A 21,332-nucleotide genomic window follows, 5' to 3' on the forward strand; every position below is an offset into this window, starting at 1 on the left:
TTTGTGCACTGAGTGAAGGGGGTCCACAGTGAAATGTGGCTTTTCCCAGTTCTTCCCCTTTGTTTTTCTTTTCCTGTATGTTTTACTCTTGGTAGATGAGGATTTCTGCAAGTTAATGCTGTACCGCAGCTCTCCCAGATGCTGCTGATGTGGAAGTGACTGTCCTGCTCCTTTCACCAGCTGAAGGCTGGAGCGATGTGTTATTTCATAGAATCACAGGATGGTTTGGGTTGGAAGGGACCTTAAAGACCACTAGTTCCAACCCCCTGCCACGGGCAGGGACACCTTCCACCAGACCAGGTTGCTCCAAGCCCCATCCAACCTGGCCTTGAACACTGCCAGGGAGGGGGCAGCCACAGCTTCTCTGGGCAACCTGGGCCAGGGTCTCACCACCCTCACAGCAAAGAATTTCTTCCTAACATCTCATCTCAATCTCCCCTCTTTCAGTTTAAAACTGTGCCCCTTCATCCTGTCACTCCATGCCCTTGTAAAAAGCCCCTCTCCAGCTTTCCTGTAGCCCCTTCAGGTCCTGGTAGGTGCTAGAAGGTCTCACCGGAGCCTTCTCTTCTCCAGGCTGAACAGCCCCAGCTCTCTCAGCCTGTCTCCAGAGCAGAGGGGCTCCAGCCCTCTGAGCATCTCCGTGGCCTCCTCTGGACTCGCTCCAACAGCTCCGTGTCCTTCTTGTGTTGGGGGCCCCAGAGCTGGACGCAGCACTGCAGGGGGGGTCTCCCGAGAGCGGAGCAGAGGGGCAGAATCCCCTCCCTCGCCCTGCTGGCCACGCTGCTGGGGATGCAGCCCAGGACACCGTTGGCTTTCTGGGCTGCAAGGAGAACTCTTAAATCAGACCTTCGCCAACACAAACGGAGCATGGGAGGGTTGGGGATGATCATCCCTGAGCAGCTGACAGAAAAAACCCTCAGGGGGCAGAGGCAGGAAGGCTGGAGCTCCGTGTCAGGCGGTGTATGCAGCTCTCCTTCATTTCTGATTTGTTTTTCAAGCCATAATGGATAAACTTTCCCCTGGAGCCCTGAAGTCAAAGTACTTTTTACAACAGCCCTTTGGAAAGGGAGAAACAACTTGTGCCTGGAAAGGAATTATGTCCTGAGCAAATTTGAGCCCTGGTTTGATGGATGTGAAGAGAAGATTCTGTTCCTGCCCAAAAACTGGTTGAGTTGGGGTTTTTTTTTTTACCCCCCTTCTCTAAAAAGAGGGGAAATAACTCATTCATTAGCACTCTCCCCAAACTGGGGCTGCCCAGGCATTTGTGCTCCTGTGCCGGCTGATTTTTTGCCCGGCGGTGCCAAACCACAGCCCCAGCACCCACCTCCCTGCGAAACAGCCTGGAAAATTCCCCCTCAACAAAAGCCGTGGGCGCCCTTCCCTTTCCAACCCTCAAAAAACAATTTTATTTTCCTTTTTTACAGCTGATTCGCTAGGAGTTGGGGTTGAGAAGAGCATCTTGCTCACTAAGACCCCCTTTTCCCCCCATCCCTCATGCTCCTGGGGCTTTTCCCCCATCCCTACTCCTCCTGGGGCTTCCCAGGAGATAAATCCCCCCCCAAAATCCCATCCCGTGGGTTATCGCTGCTAGGAAAAGCCTCAGGACGGCGCGGGGAAGGACACGGAGTGGAAATCCACGGCAGGGCTGTCGCAGAGCTGAGACTCTGGGTGCTGTGAGTGCTCCCAGTTTGGGACATTTGGGGCTAGAAATCCCCATCTCACCCCACAACCGTCCCCTCCGAGCTCCCAGTTATCCCCGGTGAGCTCCCAGTTATCCCTGGCGAGCTCCCAGTTCACAGAATCACAGAATGTTGGGGATTGGAAGGGACCTCGAAAGATCATCTAGTCCAATCCCCCTGCCGGAGCAGGATTGCCTAGATCATATCACACAGGAACGCGTCCAGGCGGGTTTTGAATGTCTCCAGAGAAGGAGACTCCACAACCTCTCTGGGCAGCCTGTTCCAGTGTTCAGTCACCCTCACCGTAAAGAAGTTTTTCCTCATATTTAAGTGGAACCTTCTGTGTTCCAGCTTGCACCCATTGCCCCTTGTCCTGTCAAGGGATGTCACTGAGAAGAGCCTGGCTCCATCCTCATGACACTTGCCCTTTACATATTTATAAACATTAATGAGGTCACCCCTCAGTCTCCTCTTCTCCAAGCTAAAGAGACCCAGCTCCCTCAGCCTCTCCTCAGAAGGGAGATGTTCCACCCCCTTCATCACCTTCGTGGCTCTGCGCTGGACTCTCTCTAGCAGTTCCCTGTCCTTCTTGAACTGAGGGGCCCAGAACTGGACACAATATTCCAGATGCGGCCTCACCAGGGCAGAGTAGAGGGGGAAGAGAACCTCTCTCGACCTGCTGACCACCCCCCTTCTAATCCACCCCAGGATGCCATTGGCCTTCTTGGCCACAAGGGCACACTGCTGGCTCATGGCCATCCTGCTGTCCACTAGGACCCCCAGGTCCCTTTCCCCTCCGCTGCTCTCCAACAGGTCTGCCCCCAACTTGTACTGGTACATGGGGTTGTTCTTGCCCAGATGCAGGACTCTACACTTGCCCTTGTTATAGTTCATTAAATTTCTCCCCGCCCAACTCTCCAGCCTGTCCAGGTCTCTCTGAATGGCTGCGCAGCCTCCTGGGGTGTCAGCCACTCCTCCCAGTTTGGTGTCATCAGCGAACTTGCTGACAGTGCACTCTAATCCCTCATCCAAGTCATTAATGAATATATTGAATAGAACTGGTCCCAGTACCGACCCTTGAGGGACTCCGCTAGACACAGGCCTCCCAGTTATCCCCGGCGACGCAGACGGAGACGAACGCTTCAGCCAGGACGCTGAAAACCACCAGATTTAATTTCCCAACCACGTAGCGTTGGCACATCCACCCGCTGGAATCAAAACTAACCCAAGAAAAAAGGGCCAAATGGTGCAGCCGCCCCGTTCCTGGGGTGCCCGCGGTGGGCGGTGCCGGGGTCCCCGGTGATCTCAGTCCCCGGTGGGCGCGGGGTGGGCTTGGCGTGAGCCGGCCGCCCGCCGCGGCTCCTGGGCCCGCTGCCGCCGGGCCATGCACTCGCCGAAAGCCCGGACCTGGGCCTGGCAGTGCCGCCAGTCCTGCCGCGCCGCCATGCACTCCTGCAGCTCCCGGTGCTGCGCCGCGCAGCCCGTGCGCGAGATCATGGCGTCCAGCGGGTCCTCCTCATCCTCATCTTCCTCCACCGACGGACGGTTCCAGGCGTGGCCGGGCCTCGCCATCGCCGAGGCGGCCTGCGGGGAGGCGGCAGGCGTTAGGGCGCTGCCTTCCCCTCGAGAGGCCTGCGAGGGTCACTGCCCCCTTCTTGGGGGGCACCCCCGAGGGTGCCCAGCACCCGCGTACCTCCATGGGTGCTCAGCACACTCTGCACCCTCATCCCACGCCCCTGTGGGTGCCTGGCACCCTCCGTGCCCCCATGGGTGCCCCCATACACTCCATGCACCCCCCCAACGCAGCCCCATCACCCCCATGGGTGCCCATCCCCTACCCCTGCCATGGGTGTCCAGCACTCCCCATGCACCTTACCCCCACCCATGGGTGCCCAGCACACCCCTACTCCCCATGGGTGCTCAGAGCACCCACAGCACCCCTCATGCCCCCTCCATGGGTGCCCATCACCCCCCATGCACCTTACCCCACCTATGGGTGCCCAGCACCCCCCACGTACCTCTCCATGGGTGCCCATCAACCCCAAGCAACCCCCTCATGGGTTCCCATCACCCCCCATGCACCTTACTCCCACCCATGGGTGCCCATCACCCCCCATGCACCTTACCCCCCCATGTGTGCCCAGCACCCTCCATGCACCTTACCCCAACCTATGGGTGCCCAGTACCCCCCATGTACCCCTCCATGGGTGCCCATCAACCCCAAGCAACCCCCCCATGGGTTCCCATCACCCCCCATGCACCTTACCCCCACCCATGGGTGCCCAGCACACCCCTACTCCCCATGGGTGCTCAGAGCACCCACAGCACCCCTCATGCCCCCTCCATGGGTGCCCAGCACCTCCCATGCACCTTACCCTCACCCATGGGTGCCCAGCACCTCCCTACCCCCCACGGATGCTTAGAGCACCCACAGCACTCCTTATGCCCCCCCCCCCCCCATGGGTGCCCATCACCCCCCATGCACCTTACCCCCACCCATGGGTGCTCAGCACCTCCCACTCACCCCCCCACCGGTGCCCATCAACCCCAAGCACCCCCCATGGGTTCCCATCACCCCCATGCACCTTACCCCCACCCATGGGTGCCCATCACCCCCCACATGGGTGCCCATCACCCCCCACGCACCCCCTCATGGGTTCCCATCACCCCCCATGCACCTTACCCCCACCCATGGGTGCCCAGCACACCCCTACTCCCCATGGGTGCTCAGAGCACCCACAGCACCCCTCATGCCTCCTCCATGAGTGCCCAGCACCCCCCATGCACCTTACCCTCACCCATGGGTGCCCAGCACCTCCCTACCCCCCAAGGATGCTTAGAGCACCCACAGCACCCCTTATGCCGCCCCATGGGTGCCCATCACCCCCCATGCACCTTACCCCCACCCATGGGTGCCCATCACCCCCCACGCACCCCCTCATGGGTGCTCAGCACCTCCCCCATGCACCCTACCCCCACCCATGGGTGCCCAGCACCCCCCTACCCCCCACTGGTGCTCAGAGCACCCACAGCACCCCTCATGCCGCCTCCATGTGTGCCCAGCACCCCCATGCACCCCCCCATGCGTACCCAGCACCCCCCCCCGCACCTTACCCTCACCCATGGGTGCCCAGCACCCCTCACACCCCCCCATGGGTGCCCAGCCTCCCCCCCGCACCTTACCCCCACCCATGGGTGTCCATCACCCCCTATGCACCCTACCCCACCCATGGGTGCCCAGCACCCCCCCCGCACCTTACCCCCACCCATGGGTGCCCAGCACCCCCCTACCCCCCACTGGTGCTCAGAGCACCCACAGCACCCCTCATGCCGCCTCCATGTGTGCCCAGCACCCCCATGCACCCCCCCATGCGTACCCAGCACCCCCCCCCGCACCTTACCCTCACCCATGGGTGCCCAGCCTTCCCCCCGCACCTTACCCCCACCCATGGGTGCCCATCACCCCTCACACACCCCCCCCATGGGTGCCCAGCACCCCCCCCGCACCTTACCCCCACCCATGGGTGCCCAGCACCCCCCCACGCACCTTATCCCCACCCATGGGTGCTCACAGCACCCACAGCACCTCTCATGCCGCCTCCATGGGTGTCCATCACCCCCTATGCACCCTACCCCACCCATGGGTGCCCAGCACCCTCCCTACCCCCCCGATACTGTACGCAGCCCCCCCGTACCTGCCCCGCAGAGCAGCGCGGCCCCTTTAAGGCTGGCGACAAGAAAGGCACTGCCGGGGCGGGGCGTGGCGGCGAGAGCGCTCGCTCATTGGAGGGCGCTTTCCCACTTCCGCTTCCGCCCCGCGGGGGTTGATGGGAAGGAAGGAGGCGGAAGGGGATGTGGATGCCCCGGTAAGATGGCGGCCACGCTGCGCATCCAGAGCGACTGGAGCCAAGCGCTGAGGTGGGTACGGCCCTGCCGGGCCCCTTCCCCGGCCCCGGGCCCCTTCCCCCGCCCCGCATTTACCGCGGCTCTTTCTCTTCGCAGGAGGGACGAGGGCGAGGCCTGGCTGAGCTGCCGGAGCCCTGGTGAGTGCTGAGGGGCCTGCGGAGGCCTCGGAGGGAGGCGGGTTGAGGGCGGTGTCTGAGGGGCTGGAGGGAGCCCTGTGGGTTAGGAGGGGGTGAGGGAGGTTGGGGAGTGCCCTGTGGGTTAGGAGGGGTGGGAGCTGTTGCAGGGGCCCTGTGGGTTAGGAGGGGGTGAGGAAGGCTGGGGGGTGCCCTGTGGGTTAGGGAGGGTGAGGGAGGTTGGGGGGTGCCCTGTGAGTTAGGAGGGGTGAGGGAGGTTGGGGGGTGCCCTGTGGGTTAGGAAGGGGGGGAGGGAGGTTGGGGGGTGCCCTGTGGGTTAGGAAGGGGGGGAGGGAGGTTGGGGGGTGCCCTGTGGGTTAGGAAGGGGGGGAGGGAGGTTGGGGGGTGCTCTGTGGGTTAGGAGGGGGTGAGGGAGGTTGAGGGGGTGCCCTGTGGGTTAGGAGGGGGCGAGGGAGGTTGGGGGGTGCTCTGTGGGTTAGGAGGGGGTGAGGGAGGTTGGAGGATGCCCTGTGGGTTAGGAGGGGGTGTGAGGGTGGTTGGAGGAGCTCTGTGGGTTAGGAGGGGGTGAGAGGAAAGTGAGCTGAGGTGGGGAGTCTGGTGTCTGAGAGGTGGCTGAGCTGATGGCTGCTCTCCCCACAGGGAAGCCGACCCTGTACGGCAGCCTGACCCGCCGCGGGCTCAGCACCGAGGGTGTCCCTGACATTGCTGCCTCCGAGGGCTTCGTGGTTGGGGAAGTCACCAAGGTGCCAGGGCTCGGGGGCGCGGGGGTTGGCAACCGCCTTTTGTGCGTGAAGGGACGATGCTCTTAAACAGCAGCGTGAAGCTGTCGCCCAGTCCCCTGCGTAGTTCTGAACTAGCACATATCGTGGTCCTTACCCTGCTCAGCACCCCAGAGCTGGTCTGTAGCATCCCACAGCTGGGTGGGGGCCATGTATCATGGCTGGCCAGGCCATAGTGGCCATCCCTTGCCATCCAGGGCCTGGGTCTTGAGGAGGTGTAAGGAAACGAGCCCAATGCTGCACCTTCCATCAGTCTTCAGGCTGTGAGAGACCACAGCCGGGTCCAGATCGTAGTTCTACCTCGGCAGCCTCTGTGTTTTGGTAGGACTAACATCACATCTAATTCTTTTTTCTCCTCTCTTTCCTCCTCTAGAAAAGCATTCTCATTTCTTGTCCTCATGAAAACGTGTCCACAAAGTTCCTGGCCCCGTACACAAGTTTTTGTAGAATTCATCAGAAAAGTGTAAGTAACCTTGCAAAGTGAGTGGGGAATAACTGGAAGTGACTGTGAACTTCCACAACGTGTCTGTGACTGTTGTGTGCTCTTCTGAGGGGTGGCCTGTGGCATGACTTCGTGTGTGAACTAGGTAATAAAACATAATCAGATCAGAGAAACTCGGGAAACTTGATCCTGGTTGAGTTCACCCCCACAAAAATAATCTCTCTAATTCTTTAGACTGTTTTCTTGGGAGTGATGTAATTTCTGCTCACTTCAGGCCCGTGATAGATCCCCCTGTAAAGGAGTAAGATGTGTGAGTTAGTGTGTCAAAAATCAAGATAGGAAGAAGAGGTTCCAGGCTGAGCTCTTCATATGTCTGGTTCAAATCTATCCCTGGTTTAAAGTGGCTGTTTGCTCCCATGTAACGAATCACAGAATCGTTTTGGTTGGAAAGGACCTCTAAGATCATCGAGTCCAACCCTTAACCCAGCACAGCCAAGGCCACCACTAACCCATGTCCCTCAGCACCACATCTACACGGCTTTTAAATCCCACCAGGGATGGGGACTCCACCACTGCCCTGGGCAGCCTGTGCCAGTGCCTGACAACCCTTTCCATGAAGACATTGTCCCTGATCTCCAATCTAAACCTCCCCTGGGGCAATTTGAGGCCGTTTCCTCTTGTCCTGTCACTTGTTACCTGGGAGAAGAGACCGACCCCCCCTTGCTACACCCTCCTTTCAGGCAGTTGTAGAGAGCGAGAAGGTCTCCCCTCAGCCTCCTTTTCTCCAGGCTAAACCCCCCCAGGTCCCTCAGCCGCTCCTCATCACACTTGTGCTCCAGACCCTTCACCAGCTCCGTTGCCCTTCTCTGGACTCGCTCCAGCACCTCAAGGTCTTTCTTGCCGTGAGGGGCCCAAAACTGAACACAGGATTCGAGATGTGGCCTCACCAGTGCCAAGTACAGGGTGACAATGAATTTGTCTGTCTCTGATATTTGCCATATGAACTTCTGTTGGTGGTTCTGGGAATTGAATGTTGCATAAACTCATCCTGACCCGGTAGGAATTTGGATATGAGAAAAGCCTGGCTTGTATTTAAAAAAATAAATAAATTGCATGAACTTCTCACTTATTTAAAAGCAGTCCTGCTCGTTTGGCTGAATAATCTTCTCTCTTATTGCACTCCCATCAGTCTGGGGCTGCAACACGTAGATCATCTCACTGAACAGTGATACAGAAGGGCTGACCCTGACCTGAAATTTCATTTCTTCACTGAAGAGAAGCACATAACTTGGCTCTGTTGGGAAGTAGTCCATTGCTGAACACTTAATCCTACGTGGAAATGATCCAAGAAACTAGGGAGTGTGTAGCCTGCAGGTACAGCCAGCTACCCTAAAGGGATTCCCCTGAAGGCTCCTGGAGATGTTTTAGTACACTTGTCTCATGATTTATTGAGTAAATTGTTGTGATAAACCCAGCTGAAAAGTCAGTCTGTGTTAGTGAAGCTCAAAAGTGCTATAAATCAAGGTGCTTTTTGACAGAAAGGCAATTCTGTGTCTCTCCAGCTGTTTTAAGAGGAAGCAGAGCTCTGCTGAGGGATGGAGCTTGGCAGTAAGGCAGCTCCAGAGACAGAAGTGAATCACTTCTGAGCTTTGTGCTACTGAAGAGTCCCCAGCTGCCCTTTTGTGTGATAAATGGAATCAACGTTCAAAGCTGCACTGCAGATCTCTCCTCTGGAAAGCAGCTGAAGCAAGATCTATTAATATGTAGATGAGTTTAAAGCCAATGTGGACTAAGCTCCAGTTACTCTTTTTACCTGCTGCCTCTTCTTCTGAGCACTGGTGCTTGGCCTTGCCTGTTTACATGCCCCTCCTGAAAGTTTGAGGGTATGTCAGAGGTCAGGGGGGCTTTTTGTTCCTGCTTGAATGACCTTCACGAGCTGCTTTTTTTAACTAGGGAGCAAATTACCACAGATCGGTTTGTTCTATAAAATGACACTCTGTTACCAGTGTATTTCTCACATTGCCAATGTGTAAGTAAATGTACTTAATGGCTGTTGTAATGGCTAAACTGTTACCTCATGCTCTTATTTAAATCTTCCAATTCCTGTTTTAATTCCCAATTATTTTTTTTTCAAGTGGAGGTTGAGTATTGATCACAGACTGGTTGGGGTTGGAAGGGCCTTCTGGAGATCACCCAGTCCAACCCTCTGCCAAAGCAGGGTCACCCAGAGCACGTTGCACAGGGTCGTGTCCAGGCGGGTTTGAATATCTCCAGAGAAGGAGACTCCCCCCTCCCTGGGCAGCCTGTGCCAGGGCTCTGGCACCCTCACAGCAAAGAAGTTCCTCCTCATATTCAGATGGAACTTCCCATGGTTCAGTTTGTGCCCGTTGCCCCTTGTCCTGTCGCTGGGCACCACTGAGAAGAGTCTGGTCCCATCCCCTTGACACCCCCCCTAAGGTATCTGTGAGCATTGATAAGATCCCCCCTCAGTCTGCTCTTCTCCAGCTGAACAGCCCCAGCTCCCTCAGTCTCTCCTCGTAGCAGAGATGCTCCAGCCCTCTGACCATCTCCGTACCCCTCTGCTGGACTCTCTCCAGTAGTTCCTGGTCTTTCTTGAACTGGGGGGCCCAGAACTGCCCACAGTTACTCCAGGTGTGGCCTCACCAGGGTGGTGTAGAGGGGCAGGAGAACCTCCCTCGACCTGCTGCCCACACTCTTCCTCATGCACCTCAGGACACCATTGGCCTTCCTGGCCCCCAGGGCACATTGTTGGCTCACAGGGAACTTGTTGTCCCCCAGAACTCCCAGGTCCTTCTCTGCAGAGCTGCTTTGCAGCAGGTCACCCCCAGCCTGTGCTGGTGCAAAATTCTGCACCCTGTTAAAATAAGCTGTGATTTGAGCTATCAGAGCTTTTCAGCAGAGCAGTTTGGTCCCACTCTTGCTTGGATAAGAGAATTTACGACTGAAGTGTGGTATATCATGTCCCCATCAGCCCTGGCTGATGCACATGCAGCAATAGGATGCCATAGCACATCCTCCTTAACATCTGGAAACAGCTGGAGATTGATGCTGTCTGTTATGTACTTGGTCTGCCTGAGGGCATGAGCTCAGGCCTCTAGCTGTCATCTTTCTTGGCAAAGTCTCTCAATCTACTCGTACCTTTGGGTTTCCCTGTGAACACGGTAGTAAATCCAGCTCTCTCTCCAGGCTGGCTGCTAGGGGAGGATCGACAAAGTTTGGGAATAGTTAATTGTTCAGAAAAGCATTTAATCTGAAGCCTGGGATGAAGATGAGCAGCCTCATCCCTTACACACCTGAGCAGGTGGTTGGGACCTTCAAGCTCACTGAGGGACAGTGCAAGTTAAGACCAGGAACCTGTGCTTTGTCGTGGTGGTGAGGGTTGGGGTGACAACAGAACTGTGATCTCCATTTCTCATGGTGGATCTGCCTCTCTCCTCTCTGTCGGTGGATTTTACCACTGTAGTATTTTCTTCTACTCCATGGAATACAAATGCAATCATTAGGAAGCTTTTGGAGGTGACACAGCATGACTCCAAAATCTTGCAAGACAACGGAGCTGTTCCCCTACGTAGCTGTGATAGTTTTATTATTTTTTGCATTTATCCACGCCTAAAATGCATCCACCCTTCCCAGAAGGCAGCAATAATGTCTGGTGTCACGGGAAAGGCTCCCCTTTTACAAGGACATAAGCTCAACATCTGATCTCTTTAATTAGGTCTCCCAGTGTTTATGCAAATCAGGCAGTTGTTAGTACCTTAGTGGGACAGACTGGGGGAGAAGTTTGCCTGCATGAGGAACTAGTTTTGAGTCAGCTTTTCAACAAATTTAGGCTTCATAAATACCTCAAACAATGTCTTGTGGGCTTTGTGAGTCAGGCTGCCCTCACGCTGGCCAGTTGTCTCGGGCTAGTGCAGAACAGCCTGGCTCAGTTCCTTAGTTGTGTGCAGGAGTTGCTAGAAAAATCCAGATTTCTGCTTCACCTGGGGTAAACCTGAACTACAACTGCTGCCTTCGCAGGCTTCTGACTCAGCATTTCCTTTTCTCCCTGCTTTGCAGATCTCTGCAGAGTCACGGGCAGAGAATAACAATTTCTCTGTCAGATTTGGTGGCAATTACAAGAAATCTGGGGTGCTTCGTGCCAGGTTCCAGTCCCCCAACTTGTCTGAGCCCTGGCTGCAAGGCAGCCTAGATCAGCAGATTGAAGGAGGAATGCAGTAATTTGTGTAAACACATAAATTGGGGAGAATTTCTTTTTGTGCTGATCTTGTCCTCTAGAAAAAGCCTGCTCTTTGGGATCCACTTAGTTTTTGATTACTTAAGGGCTTAATTAATATCTTAAAATGGGTGAGGGTGAGGTGAGAAAGCCTGTGAAATCCTTGCTTAAATGTTAGGATATTGTCAGGCTAAAGCTGCTTAGCTGGGAGTATGGAGGCTCTGTCGGGTGTTTTAAATGAGTCCAGCAGTGTGTCTTGGGTAGTGACTCGGAGACCAGTGACGAGTGGCGTTGCTCAGGGATCAGTACTGGGACCAGTCCTGTTTAACATCTCTGTCGGCGACACGGACAGTGGGATTGAGCGCGCCCTCAGCAAGTTTGGGATGACACCGAGCTGTGCGGTGCGGTGACACGCTGGAGGGAAGGGATGGCATCCAGAGGGACCTGGACAGGCTGGAGAGCTGGGCCTGTGCGAACCGCATGGAGTTCAACAAGGCCAAGTGCAAGGTCCTGCACGTGGGTCGGGGCAATCCCAAGCACAAATCCAGGCTGGGCGGAGAATGGATTGAGAGCAGCCCTGAGGAGAAGGACTTGGGGGTGATGGGTGACGAGAAGCTCACCATGAGCCGGCAACGTGCGCTGGCAACCCAGAAAGCCAACGGTGTCCTGGGCTGCATCCCCAGCAGCGTGGCCAGCAGGGCGAGGGAGGGGATTCTGCCCCTCTGCTCCGCTCTCGGGAGACCCCCCCTGCAGTGCTGTGTCCAGCTCTGGGGCCCCCAACAGAAGAAGGACATGGAGCTGTTGGAGCGAGTCCAGAGGAGGCCACGAAGATGCTCAGAGGGCTGGAGCCCCTCTGCTATGGAGACAGGCTGAGAGAGTTGGGGCTGTTCAGCCTGGAGAAGAGAAGGCTCCGGGGAGACCTTCTAGCACCTTCCAGTACCTGAAGGGGCTGCAGGAAAGTGGGAGAGGGGCTTTTTACAAGGGCATGGAGTGACAGGACGAGGGGGAACAGTTTTAAACTGAAAGAGGGGAGATTGAGATGGGATATTAGTAAAATTCTTGACTGTGAGGGTGGTGAGACAGTGGCCCAGGTTGCCCAGAGAAGCTGTGGCTGCCCCCTTCCTGGCAGTGTTCAAGGCCAGGTTGGATGGGGCTTGGAGCAACCTGGTCTGGTGGAAGGTGTGCCTGCCCGTGGACAGGGGGGTTGGAACTAGATGATCTTTAAGGTCCCTTCCAACCCAAACCAGTCTATTATGGTTCTATGAGTAGCACTGCATGATGTACTTAGCAGGTCTCCCCCAGCACAGTCAGGCTGTTGAGCAGAAATACCCATACATGGGGTCATATAAAACTAATGTTTGTGTTCTTTACTCTCCTACAGATTACCTGTCTTGATATTTCCAGTGGTGGAGGGCTTGGTGTGTCTACCAGCACAGATGGGACCATGAAAATCTGGCAGGCTGCGAATGGAGAAATAAGAGTAAGAGCATTTAGCTTTGATGTTGTGCCTTGTATGTGACATTACTGAAGACATTCGGCCATGATTTTGGTCAGGTTATCCATGTGCTGTGGTCTAGGGTGGGCAAGAATCTGGCTTTTGAATGAAAAGCTAATAGAAATGTGACATCTCGGAGCTTTGAAGTCAAATCTGTTGGAAAGCATGATACCTCCCAAGGGAAATCATGCTCAGCAATCCAGAGAGGAGTCCCAGGGTGAAAATGAGAATGGGTGCTTGGGAATGGCAGCTAGAGTGCAGAAGGTGACTGACAGCTCCTAACCTGCGTGGTACAAGCACTGAATTTCTTCTGCATTAGAGAAGAGGTGAGGAGAAAGACTCCTGCCTGCGATGGATTAACCACATCACGGCTAGCTGCCTCCCCAATGAAGGTGTTTCTTGGAGCTTGACCTGTCAGCTGCTTGTTTTGACAGAGGATAAAGACATTTAACCTGTTATTAGACACAAATGTAGTATCCTTTGCGATATAATTACCTCCTCAAGTGGCAGAGGGAGGCCCAAAGTGTACCTGCTAACTCTTTGACTGCCTCAAATTCAGACAAGTCCATTGCAGGAACACAAACCCAGAGGATTTGAGCTTAATCCTCTGCCCACATGGGAACATCAAGTTTTCCAGTGTCATAGCTCAAAAATTGCTCGGCGTAAGGGTGATAACAATGGAACTAGCACGTAGTTCTTTGTTTTTCCAGAGACAATTGGAAGGCCATGTGTATGATGTGAATTGTTGCAGGTTTTTCCCATCGGGCCTCGTGGTTCTGAGTGGGGGAATGGATGCCCAGCTCAAGATCTGGTCAGCAGAAGATGCCAGCTGCGTAGTAACATTTAAAGGTCACAAAGGAGGTACAGAGTGCTTAGCCTTTAAAATGCTTCATCTGCCGTGGGTATAATTGTGTTGCACCCGAGGGCTAACGTTGTCACCAGCCTCCTGCGCTTCGTACTGTGCGTTTGTCTCAGATGTCCAGAGGATCTTTTTCAAGCTCCCAGAACTTGAATAAAAAGATGAGTAGTTGCTCTATTAGACAGCTGAAATGGTTTCTCTCACCTGTGTTTTCTCCATTACTCACTGTTGAAAGTGAGTAAGGCACAGCAAGAGCAGCTGCGAGGATGCTTAAGTGATTATTTCTTAAGAAGGGGTGGAATAAGCTTGTTCACCCTTGTACCGAGGGCAGATGTTCAGCTCTGCCCCTGCTGATGATCTTGCTGCTGAAAATGAGAGTAAATTCTTCACCCTCCTTGTGTCCTCACGTAGAGGATGCACTGACCACCTTATGTGGTGAGTTGAACACTGTTCAGGGTCCACACTACAAACTCCTCCAGTTGACACTGGCTTAGTCCTAGAGAACTGCCAGGGGTGAAAAATGAGCTACCCAGAAAGGTTCCTGAGAGCTGTGGTTGAAGCAATTTCTGGACAGAGCCTCTGTTAATCTCTGGAAAGAAGCTTTGGTTTCCAGGAGCCCTCGTTCAGAAGCGGTGTGGATTTATATGTAATGCTTAAGGAGGCTCCTGTTTGATTCCTGTTTACACCTGGCCCCGAGCACGGTGGCTGGTGATGCTGTCTTGTCCTAAGGGATGCCAACTTGAACACTTGGGTGATCATGAGCAAGTCCAAGTGAGTTGTGGATGTGGCATTAGATACCCAAAACCCTGCCCCAAATTATCTGACCCCCAGGTCAGAACAAACTTCCCAACTCTGAAGTTTACTTTTTCACTGCTTATAACTGCAGCCCAAACTGCTGTAGCCTGTTTGCTTGGCTTATCCTGTCATTTCAGCTTGTTTAATGACTGCTCCTGTAGGGAAAGCATCAATTAAACCTTCTACCAATAAGAGTGCTGGGCCAGACTGTTTCCTGCCCAAGTCAGAGGTTAATTTTGGAGGTAGAAACTCGGCAGCAGCTGGGGTATCAGCTCAGCCTGAGGCGAGGTGTTGCCGATAATTTTCCTGGTAATATCTTGCCTTTGTGCCGGGTGGTGGCTCCCACTCTGTGTGGTTTGCTGGGAGCTGCTGCCTTCCACACACACCTCTTCCTAGATGCCGTGGCTCCCTGCCCCACCTTGCACCCCACGCACACTGGCTCTGTGTGTGACTGGTGACGCTCTGGGGACGGTGCCTTGGGGCTTGTAGTTGAGTTTGCCTTGGGAAATGGGATGTTTTCTCTGTCTGCCTGCCATGCTGTCTGTCTGAACACAGCCTTTGCTTTGATGCAGGTATTTTGGACACTGCCATTGTGGAGCGGGGAAGAAATGTCCTTTCCTGCTCTCGGGACGGGACTGCCCGTCTCTGGGACTGTGGAAAATCCGCCTGTCTGGGTGTCATCGCTGACTGTGGCTCTCCTGTCAACGGCATTGCTGTGGGCACTGCTGACAACTCGCTGAACCTGGGCACGCCTGAAAAAGCTCCTAGTAAGGATCTTTCTCTTAAAATTCATCTTCATTCCCCTGTCCCATCCTGCTTAGGTTTGTCACCAATAATCCTGAGTGCGTGGCATGCTGCTGTGTGCCCTTGTACCACCTAGGGAAGGGAGCTGGGGTCACCAGAACAGAGCACTGCAGTCCTGTGGAGAAATTGAGGCTTCTCAAGCAGTTTAAGACTGGGATCTCTTTGCTTACTGGCCTGCCTCACTGCATCTGGTGTCTTAGGGTACGGAGGAATGCTGTTACAGATCCAAACTGTCAGGTTTTGGTACCATCAAGATTTGTTGCGTACCCACTGCTGGAATTACCTGTTGTCCTTTTGTCAGGTGAACGTGAGATTGGGACAGAAGGGAAAATCCTACTGCTGGCTCGAGAAGACAAGAAGCTTGAAGGAGTGGGACTGCAGAGCAGGCAGCCGGTAAGAGTCTGAGACTGTCAAAAATATCTGCTTGGGAGAGTGCTCTGAGATGCTGCTGTAAAATGGGCTTGGAGGCATCAGTCTGCCGCAGCAGCTCCTCGGTTTGTAAGCCACCATTCTCGTGACAGTGCAGAGCACCGGGCTGAGGTTAAAACTAACCTGGATAGGTGAACTGGTTAGTGTTAATCCCGTTCCATTCCCCTGGTGTGGTTCACCACATGGCACATAAAGGGACAGAAGCAGGCTGGAGGCAGGGGAGGGCTGATCTGCCTGCCTTTGGCTGAGGTCCCACACTGCAGTGTTCTCCCCCATATGTGTTCTGTGGAGGAGAGACTCAAACCTGGTAAATAAAGTGACGCTTTTTCTCCTTCCTACTGGCCAGAGTTGTATTTGGGGGTTTGAGGAATAAGACTTGCTCACTAATTGTCCTACGGGATTAAAGATGGCAAAGCAGATCTGTGAATGAAGTAAAATTTAATAGAATCACAGACTGGTTTGGGTTGGAAGGGACCTTAAAGACCATCTAGTTCCAACCCCCTGCCACGGGCAGGGACACCTTCCACCAGACCAGGTTGCTCCAAGCCCCATCCAACCTGGCCTTGAACACTGCCAGGGAGGGGGCACCCACAGCTTCTCTGGGCAGCCTGGGCCAGTGTCTCACCGCCCTCACAGCCAAGAATTTCTTCCTAAGATCTCATCTCAATCTCTCCTCTTTCAGTTTAAAACTGTTCCCCCTCATCCTGTCACTCCATGCCCTTGTAAAAAGCCCCTCTTCAGCTTTCCTGTAGCCCCTTCAGGTACTGGAAGGTGCTAGAAGGTCTCCCTGGAGCCTTCTCTTCTCCAGGCTGAACAGCCCCAGCTCTCTCAGCCTGTCTCCAGAGCAGAGGGGCTCTAGCCCTCTGAGCATCTCCATGGCCTCCTCTGGACTCGCTCCAACAGCTCCGTGTCCTTCTTGTGTTGGGGGCCCCAGAGCTGGACGCAGCACTGCAGGGGGGGGTCTCCCGAGAGCGGAGCAGAGGGGCAGAATCCCCTCCCTCTAGAACTGCGTGAAAGGAGGGTGTAGCAAGGTGCGGGTTGGTCTCTTCTCCCAGGTAACAAGTGATAGGACAAGAGGAAACAGCCTCAAGTTGTGCCAGGGGAGGTTTAGATTGGAGATCAGGGACAATGTCTTCCCTGAAAGGGTTGTCAAGCACTGGCACAGGCTGCCCAGGGCAGTGGTGGAGTCCCCATCTGTGGGGGGATTTAAAAGCCGTGTAGATGTGGTGCTGAGGGCCATGGGTTAGTGGTGGTCTTGGCAGTGCTGGGTTAACGGTTGGACTTGATGATCTTAAAGGTCCTTTCCAACCAAAACCATTCTATGATTCTATTCTATGATTCTAAGATGCCTTACCCCATCTTTGTGCTTTCAGGTATGGTAAAAAGAGCAAATGAAACGTTATTATTAATTTTATATTGCTGTGGCCGAGATGAGATGTGAGGGACTGAAAAGAATAGCGATGTGCATGTTGTTGAAACCAAGAAGACAGAGGTGAGGGGTTACTAACCTAGCTCTGGGTTTGCCACTTTGTGCCGTGACTCATGGAAGCCACTCTAGTCTCTTCTACATAAATTATTGCTTCCTTCTCCTGGGTGTCCTGTGTCCTCATCTGTAAGCGTCTGACACTTGAGTTTGCTCCTGTATTCCCAGGTGTTCCTCTTCATCGGATCAGATGCCTTCAACTGCTGCACGTTCCTCTCAAGTACCTATATCCTAGCTGGGACTCAGGATGGGAACATATATCAGCTGGATGTGAGAAACACAAAGTGAGTGAGTGCCCCGGGGCTGCAAGTATTTAAACAATAATGAGTTTTTTGGGCTGAGAAAGAGAGCCAGATTGAGAGTGCTGGCTGACAGTGCCCCTTCTGAAGGGTGGATACAGCCCAAGCCGTGGCACCGTGAGCTGCTGAGCCTCCTGTGGGTGTTTCTTTTTCCTGTGGAGCACTGGGGAGGATATTCTTGCTTGTGTTGGTGATCTGATGGGATGTTGTCTGGAAAGTGCCTCCTAAAAGACAGAATCACAGAATCAATGAGGTTGGAAGAGCCCTCTGGGATCATCGAGTCCAACCATTGCCCTGACACCACCATGGCAACTAGACCAGGGCACTAAGTGCCATGTCCAGTCTTTTCTTAAACCCCTCCAGAGATGGTGACTCCACCACCTCCCTGGGCAGCCCCTTCCAGTGTCTAATGACCCTTGCTGAGAAGAAATGCTTCCTAATGTCCACCCTGACTGTAGGCTCTGTGCAGGTTCCTTGGTTTCTGAAAAGCTTTTCAGTCTTGATCTATGACCAGGGGTGCTCTTGGCGTAGCCTTACCTCTCAGATTACTGCTTTTTTTAAAAATATATATAAAAATCGTGTTCATGTATTGCATTATATATTATGTTATATATGAATATTTATGTGATCATATATAATCTGCATACATAAAGAAGTTTTCTGCTAAATCTATCTACATATATGGCAGCAGTATTCCTCCCACCAAAAGCACAACCCCTTCCTCTTCCTTCAGTGGTGAGACCTGAGTGTCTTCGTAGGTTCCTAACGTTCACCCTGATCCTCACTCCAGCACAGGACTGCAACTGAGCTGTCGCTGAGGGTGGGAGCTGCTCGGAGTTGGTTTTGATTAGTGTCAGACTAATGAACTCCAAGCTTTTGTCTGTGCCTTCGTAAGGGTAATCCCTGTCTGTAATCCATGGAGGCGTGCTGGGGTTCACCTGCTACCTAACTCTTTACTCCCATTTCCATCCTGTGGCAACATCTGCAGGAAAAAGTGCTGACTTCTGTCTGCTTCTAGAGGACAGCGGAGGGCTACAAAGATGGTCAGAGGGCTGGAGCATCTCTGCTACGAGGAGAGGCTGAGGGACCTGGGGCTGTTCAGCTGGAGAAGAGCAGACTGAGGGGGATCTTATCAATGCTTACAAATACCTTAGGGGCGGGTGTCAAGGGGATGGGGCCAGTCTCTTCTCAGTGGTGCCCAGCGACAGGACAAGGGGCAATGGGCACAAACTGAAACATGGGAAGTTCCATCTGAATATGAGGAAAAACTTCTTTCCTTTGACGGTGCCAGAGCCCTGGCACAGGCTGCCCAGGGAGGGGCGGAGTCTCCTTCTCTGGAGATATTCAAAATCCACCTGGACACGATCCTGTGCAACGTGCTGTGGGTGACCCTGCTTTGGCAGGGGGTTGGACTGGATGATCTCCAGAGGTCCCTTCCAGCCCCAACCAGTCTGGGATTCTGTGACAGAGACTCTCTGCTAACCACTGATCAACTCCCCATGTATGTATGTTCTCCTCACATATCTTTTAACCACAAGCTCACATTCTTCTTTCAGTGTTTACCCCTTGGAATGGGCTCTTGACTATACACCATAATACTCATCCCTTGTTTCTGCCTCTCTTTCTAGTGCTCCAATCCAGGTCATCCACAGATCAGGAGCACCAGTGCTTTTGCTGCTCTCGTACCGAGATGGATTTATTGCCAGCCAAGGTAACTCAAGTGCTGTGTTGTGCCAGTAGAAATTGTAGAATCGAATCGAGGAGGTTTGTGCTCTCTGGGTGTTGCCCTCTTTACGTACAAACGCTGGCTACCTTGTAGAAGAGAGCTGGACAGTGTGCGTGGCAAAAGGGGGATGTAGTATTGCATGGTTGCTTTTTGCCTTGTGATTTCCACCCCCCACCTCTGCCGTGTTCCTCCAAAACAGGGCCTCCAAGGTGCCTTTCAACTGTTAGAGCCTTTTCCCATCTCTCTGACATCTTCACAGTGTGTTTCCCTCTTCCTGGGGGCTTCATACCCTGTGATCAGGTGTTTCTGATGGACCTGTTAGTGCCTGTTTGTAATTAAGAGCACGGCTTATTTCATAGAATCACAGAATCGTTTTGGTTGGAAAGGACCTTTAAGATCATCAAGCCCAACCATTAACCCAGCACTGCCAAGGCCACCACTAACCCATGTCCCTCAGCACCACATCTACACGGCTTTTAAATCCCTCCAGGGATGGGGACTCCACCACTGCCCTGGGCAGCCTGTGCCAGTGCTTGACAACCCTTTTGGTGAAGACATTTTCCCTAATATCCAATGTAAACTTACCCTGGTGCAACTTGAGGCTGTTTCCTCACTAATTGGCTGATGTTCCTTCCTTGCTTGGTATCTCTTCTGATCATGTAGGTGATGGAACCTGCTTTATCATTCAGCAAGACCTCGATTATGTCCTCGATCTCACAGAAGCTGACTGCGACCCCGTGTACAAGGTGAGGAACATGGCGTATCACCCAAGATAAAAGGTGTAGGGGAAGGTGATGCCAGGTGGCAGGCAGCTGCCTTTATCTCGGGATTTGTCAGCGTGCACGACAGGTTCCTTCACACAGTTGACTTTTAAGCTCATTTTTTTTTTTTTCTAGTTGAATAATCTTAATATTTTTGCATCAACAAATCCTCTGTGGTACACGCTGGCATTATCTCCATCGTGCAGGAGCGAAACTGAAGCAGTGGAGTAGCTTGGTGGTTGGAGTAGCTCTGGCAAAGCTGTGTTTCTGTAAAGAAATGTGAATTAATTGTGCTTGGAAGATCATGGGGGTAAAAGCAGCAGCTGGCTTTGCAGTGCTGCCTGTCTTCTCTTGTCCTCTGGTGACTCCAGACCAGAAAGTGGGTCTTGTGAGGCGTCTGGAAACACAACAGCTGCACAGATCAGGTTCCCTGGGCTCTCATCCTGGTGCCGCTGGTGGAAATTAGCTTTTGTTTTTAACCCATTCCAGCTCTGCGGTCCGGTTTCCCCCTCTCCTAGCCAACACACACCCTCGAGGGTAACACTCGGCCTGACACGGAGGCTGAGATTGGACCTGCACAACTCATTGGCGTGAGCAAAACATGAGAAAGGTGTGAGAAAAGTCATTTTCTCTTTTGGGTCTAAGAGAAGAACCCTCGTGTGAGCACTTACCTGCTCCCTGAGCTCCTGGTGAAACCTTGAGCTGTCCTTTAAACCTGCTAATGCCCTTTCAGGGGACACTCACCTCCTCTTCCCTCTGTAAAAGTCCAAAAGGAAAGTTGATCTCTAAATAACTGCCAGAATTTTACTCTTTACTGTCGCTTGAGAGATACCGTGCTTAAATACTGCTTTTTTTCCCACTCTTTTTCAGGTGGCTTTTTGGGAGAAGCAAATTTACACGTGCTGCAGAGACGGCATAGTGAGGAGATACCAACTTTCTGACCTTTAAGCGTTTAGATCAGCCGAATAGCAGAGAGACGCATTGAAATAGCTTTTCCAAGCTCATTTTCCTGCACGGTGCTTCGAGAGGTGTATATAGAAGTTTGAGGCTGTTGTGACAGCCGGGCTCTGTACAGAGGGGTTTGGTGACAGGTACTGTTTCTTACTACAACACAACTTTGATAATTTTTAATTTGGAGAGTGGCTGTGAGGCGTTAGAGAGGATCTTGTGTTGCAACCGTGTTGTTTTTTTTTCTTTTTCCACTGCTGAAAACCTGCCGTTTTTAGGGGAAAAAATTAAGAATAAATTGGGGGTGGGGTGCGATGGAGGTGTCTGTATCACAGCACTGACTGAAATAAAGCGGCTGCTTTTGATAACACCTGTGTGGAAGCGAAATTTTCCAAGAAAAGTTATTTTTTCTTTTAGAAAAAAAATAAAGGGGTCAGGCCTGGGCCTGGGCAGAGGCCGGAAGTGCGTGGGGAGAACTACAACTCCCATCGTGCCCCGCGCGGGCAGGGACCGGAAGTGCCGCCTGTCCCGCCGTCGCCATAGCAACGAGGGCCGCCAT

The 21,332-nt window shown here is 53.4% G+C and overlaps 2 protein-coding genes across 3 annotated transcripts; one reads left to right on the top strand and one right to left on the bottom strand.

The window, feature by feature from the left end:
- Positions 1–2,829: 2,829 nt before the first annotated feature.
- COA4 (cytochrome c oxidase assembly factor 4 homolog) lies at positions 2,830–5,482 on the bottom strand. The gene is made up of 2 exons (XM_068419285.1): positions 5,375–5,482; positions 2,830–3,263 (listed from the first exon to the last, which is right to left on the bottom strand). Exon 2 carries the CDS (start codon positions 3,249–3,251, stop codon positions 2,985–2,987), a length of 267 nt encoding a protein of 88 aa, XP_068275386.1. The 5' UTR covers positions 3,252–3,263; positions 5,375–5,482; the 3' UTR covers positions 2,830–2,984.
- Positions 5,483–5,523: 41 nt separating this feature from the next.
- On the top strand, positions 5,524–21,141 carry PAAF1 (proteasomal ATPase associated factor 1). 2 transcript variants are annotated; one of them, XM_068419090.1, is made up of 12 exons: positions 5,524–5,597; positions 5,682–5,722; positions 6,359–6,462; positions 6,872–6,961; positions 12,556–12,654; positions 13,380–13,530; positions 14,896–15,090; positions 15,429–15,520; positions 17,208–17,323; positions 18,967–19,049; positions 19,728–19,810; positions 20,696–21,141. In XM_068419090.1, exons 1-12 carry the CDS (start codon positions 5,551–5,553, stop codon positions 20,771–20,773), a joined length of 1,179 nt encoding a protein of 392 aa, XP_068275191.1. In that variant the 5' UTR covers positions 5,524–5,550; the 3' UTR covers positions 20,774–21,141. The 2 variants fall into 2 exon arrangements, with proteins under 2 accessions (XP_068275191.1, XP_068275201.1); XM_068419100.1 differs by lacking the exons at positions 5,524–5,597; positions 6,359–6,462.
- The last annotated feature ends 191 nt before the right edge of the window (positions 21,142–21,332 follow it).

This window comes from Nyctibius grandis, chromosome 2 (genome assembly GCF_013368605.1).
Source record: "Nyctibius grandis isolate bNycGra1 chromosome 2, bNycGra1.pri, whole genome shotgun sequence".
Lineage (NCBI taxonomy): Eukaryota > Metazoa > Chordata > Aves > Nyctibiiformes > Nyctibiidae > Nyctibius > Nyctibius grandis.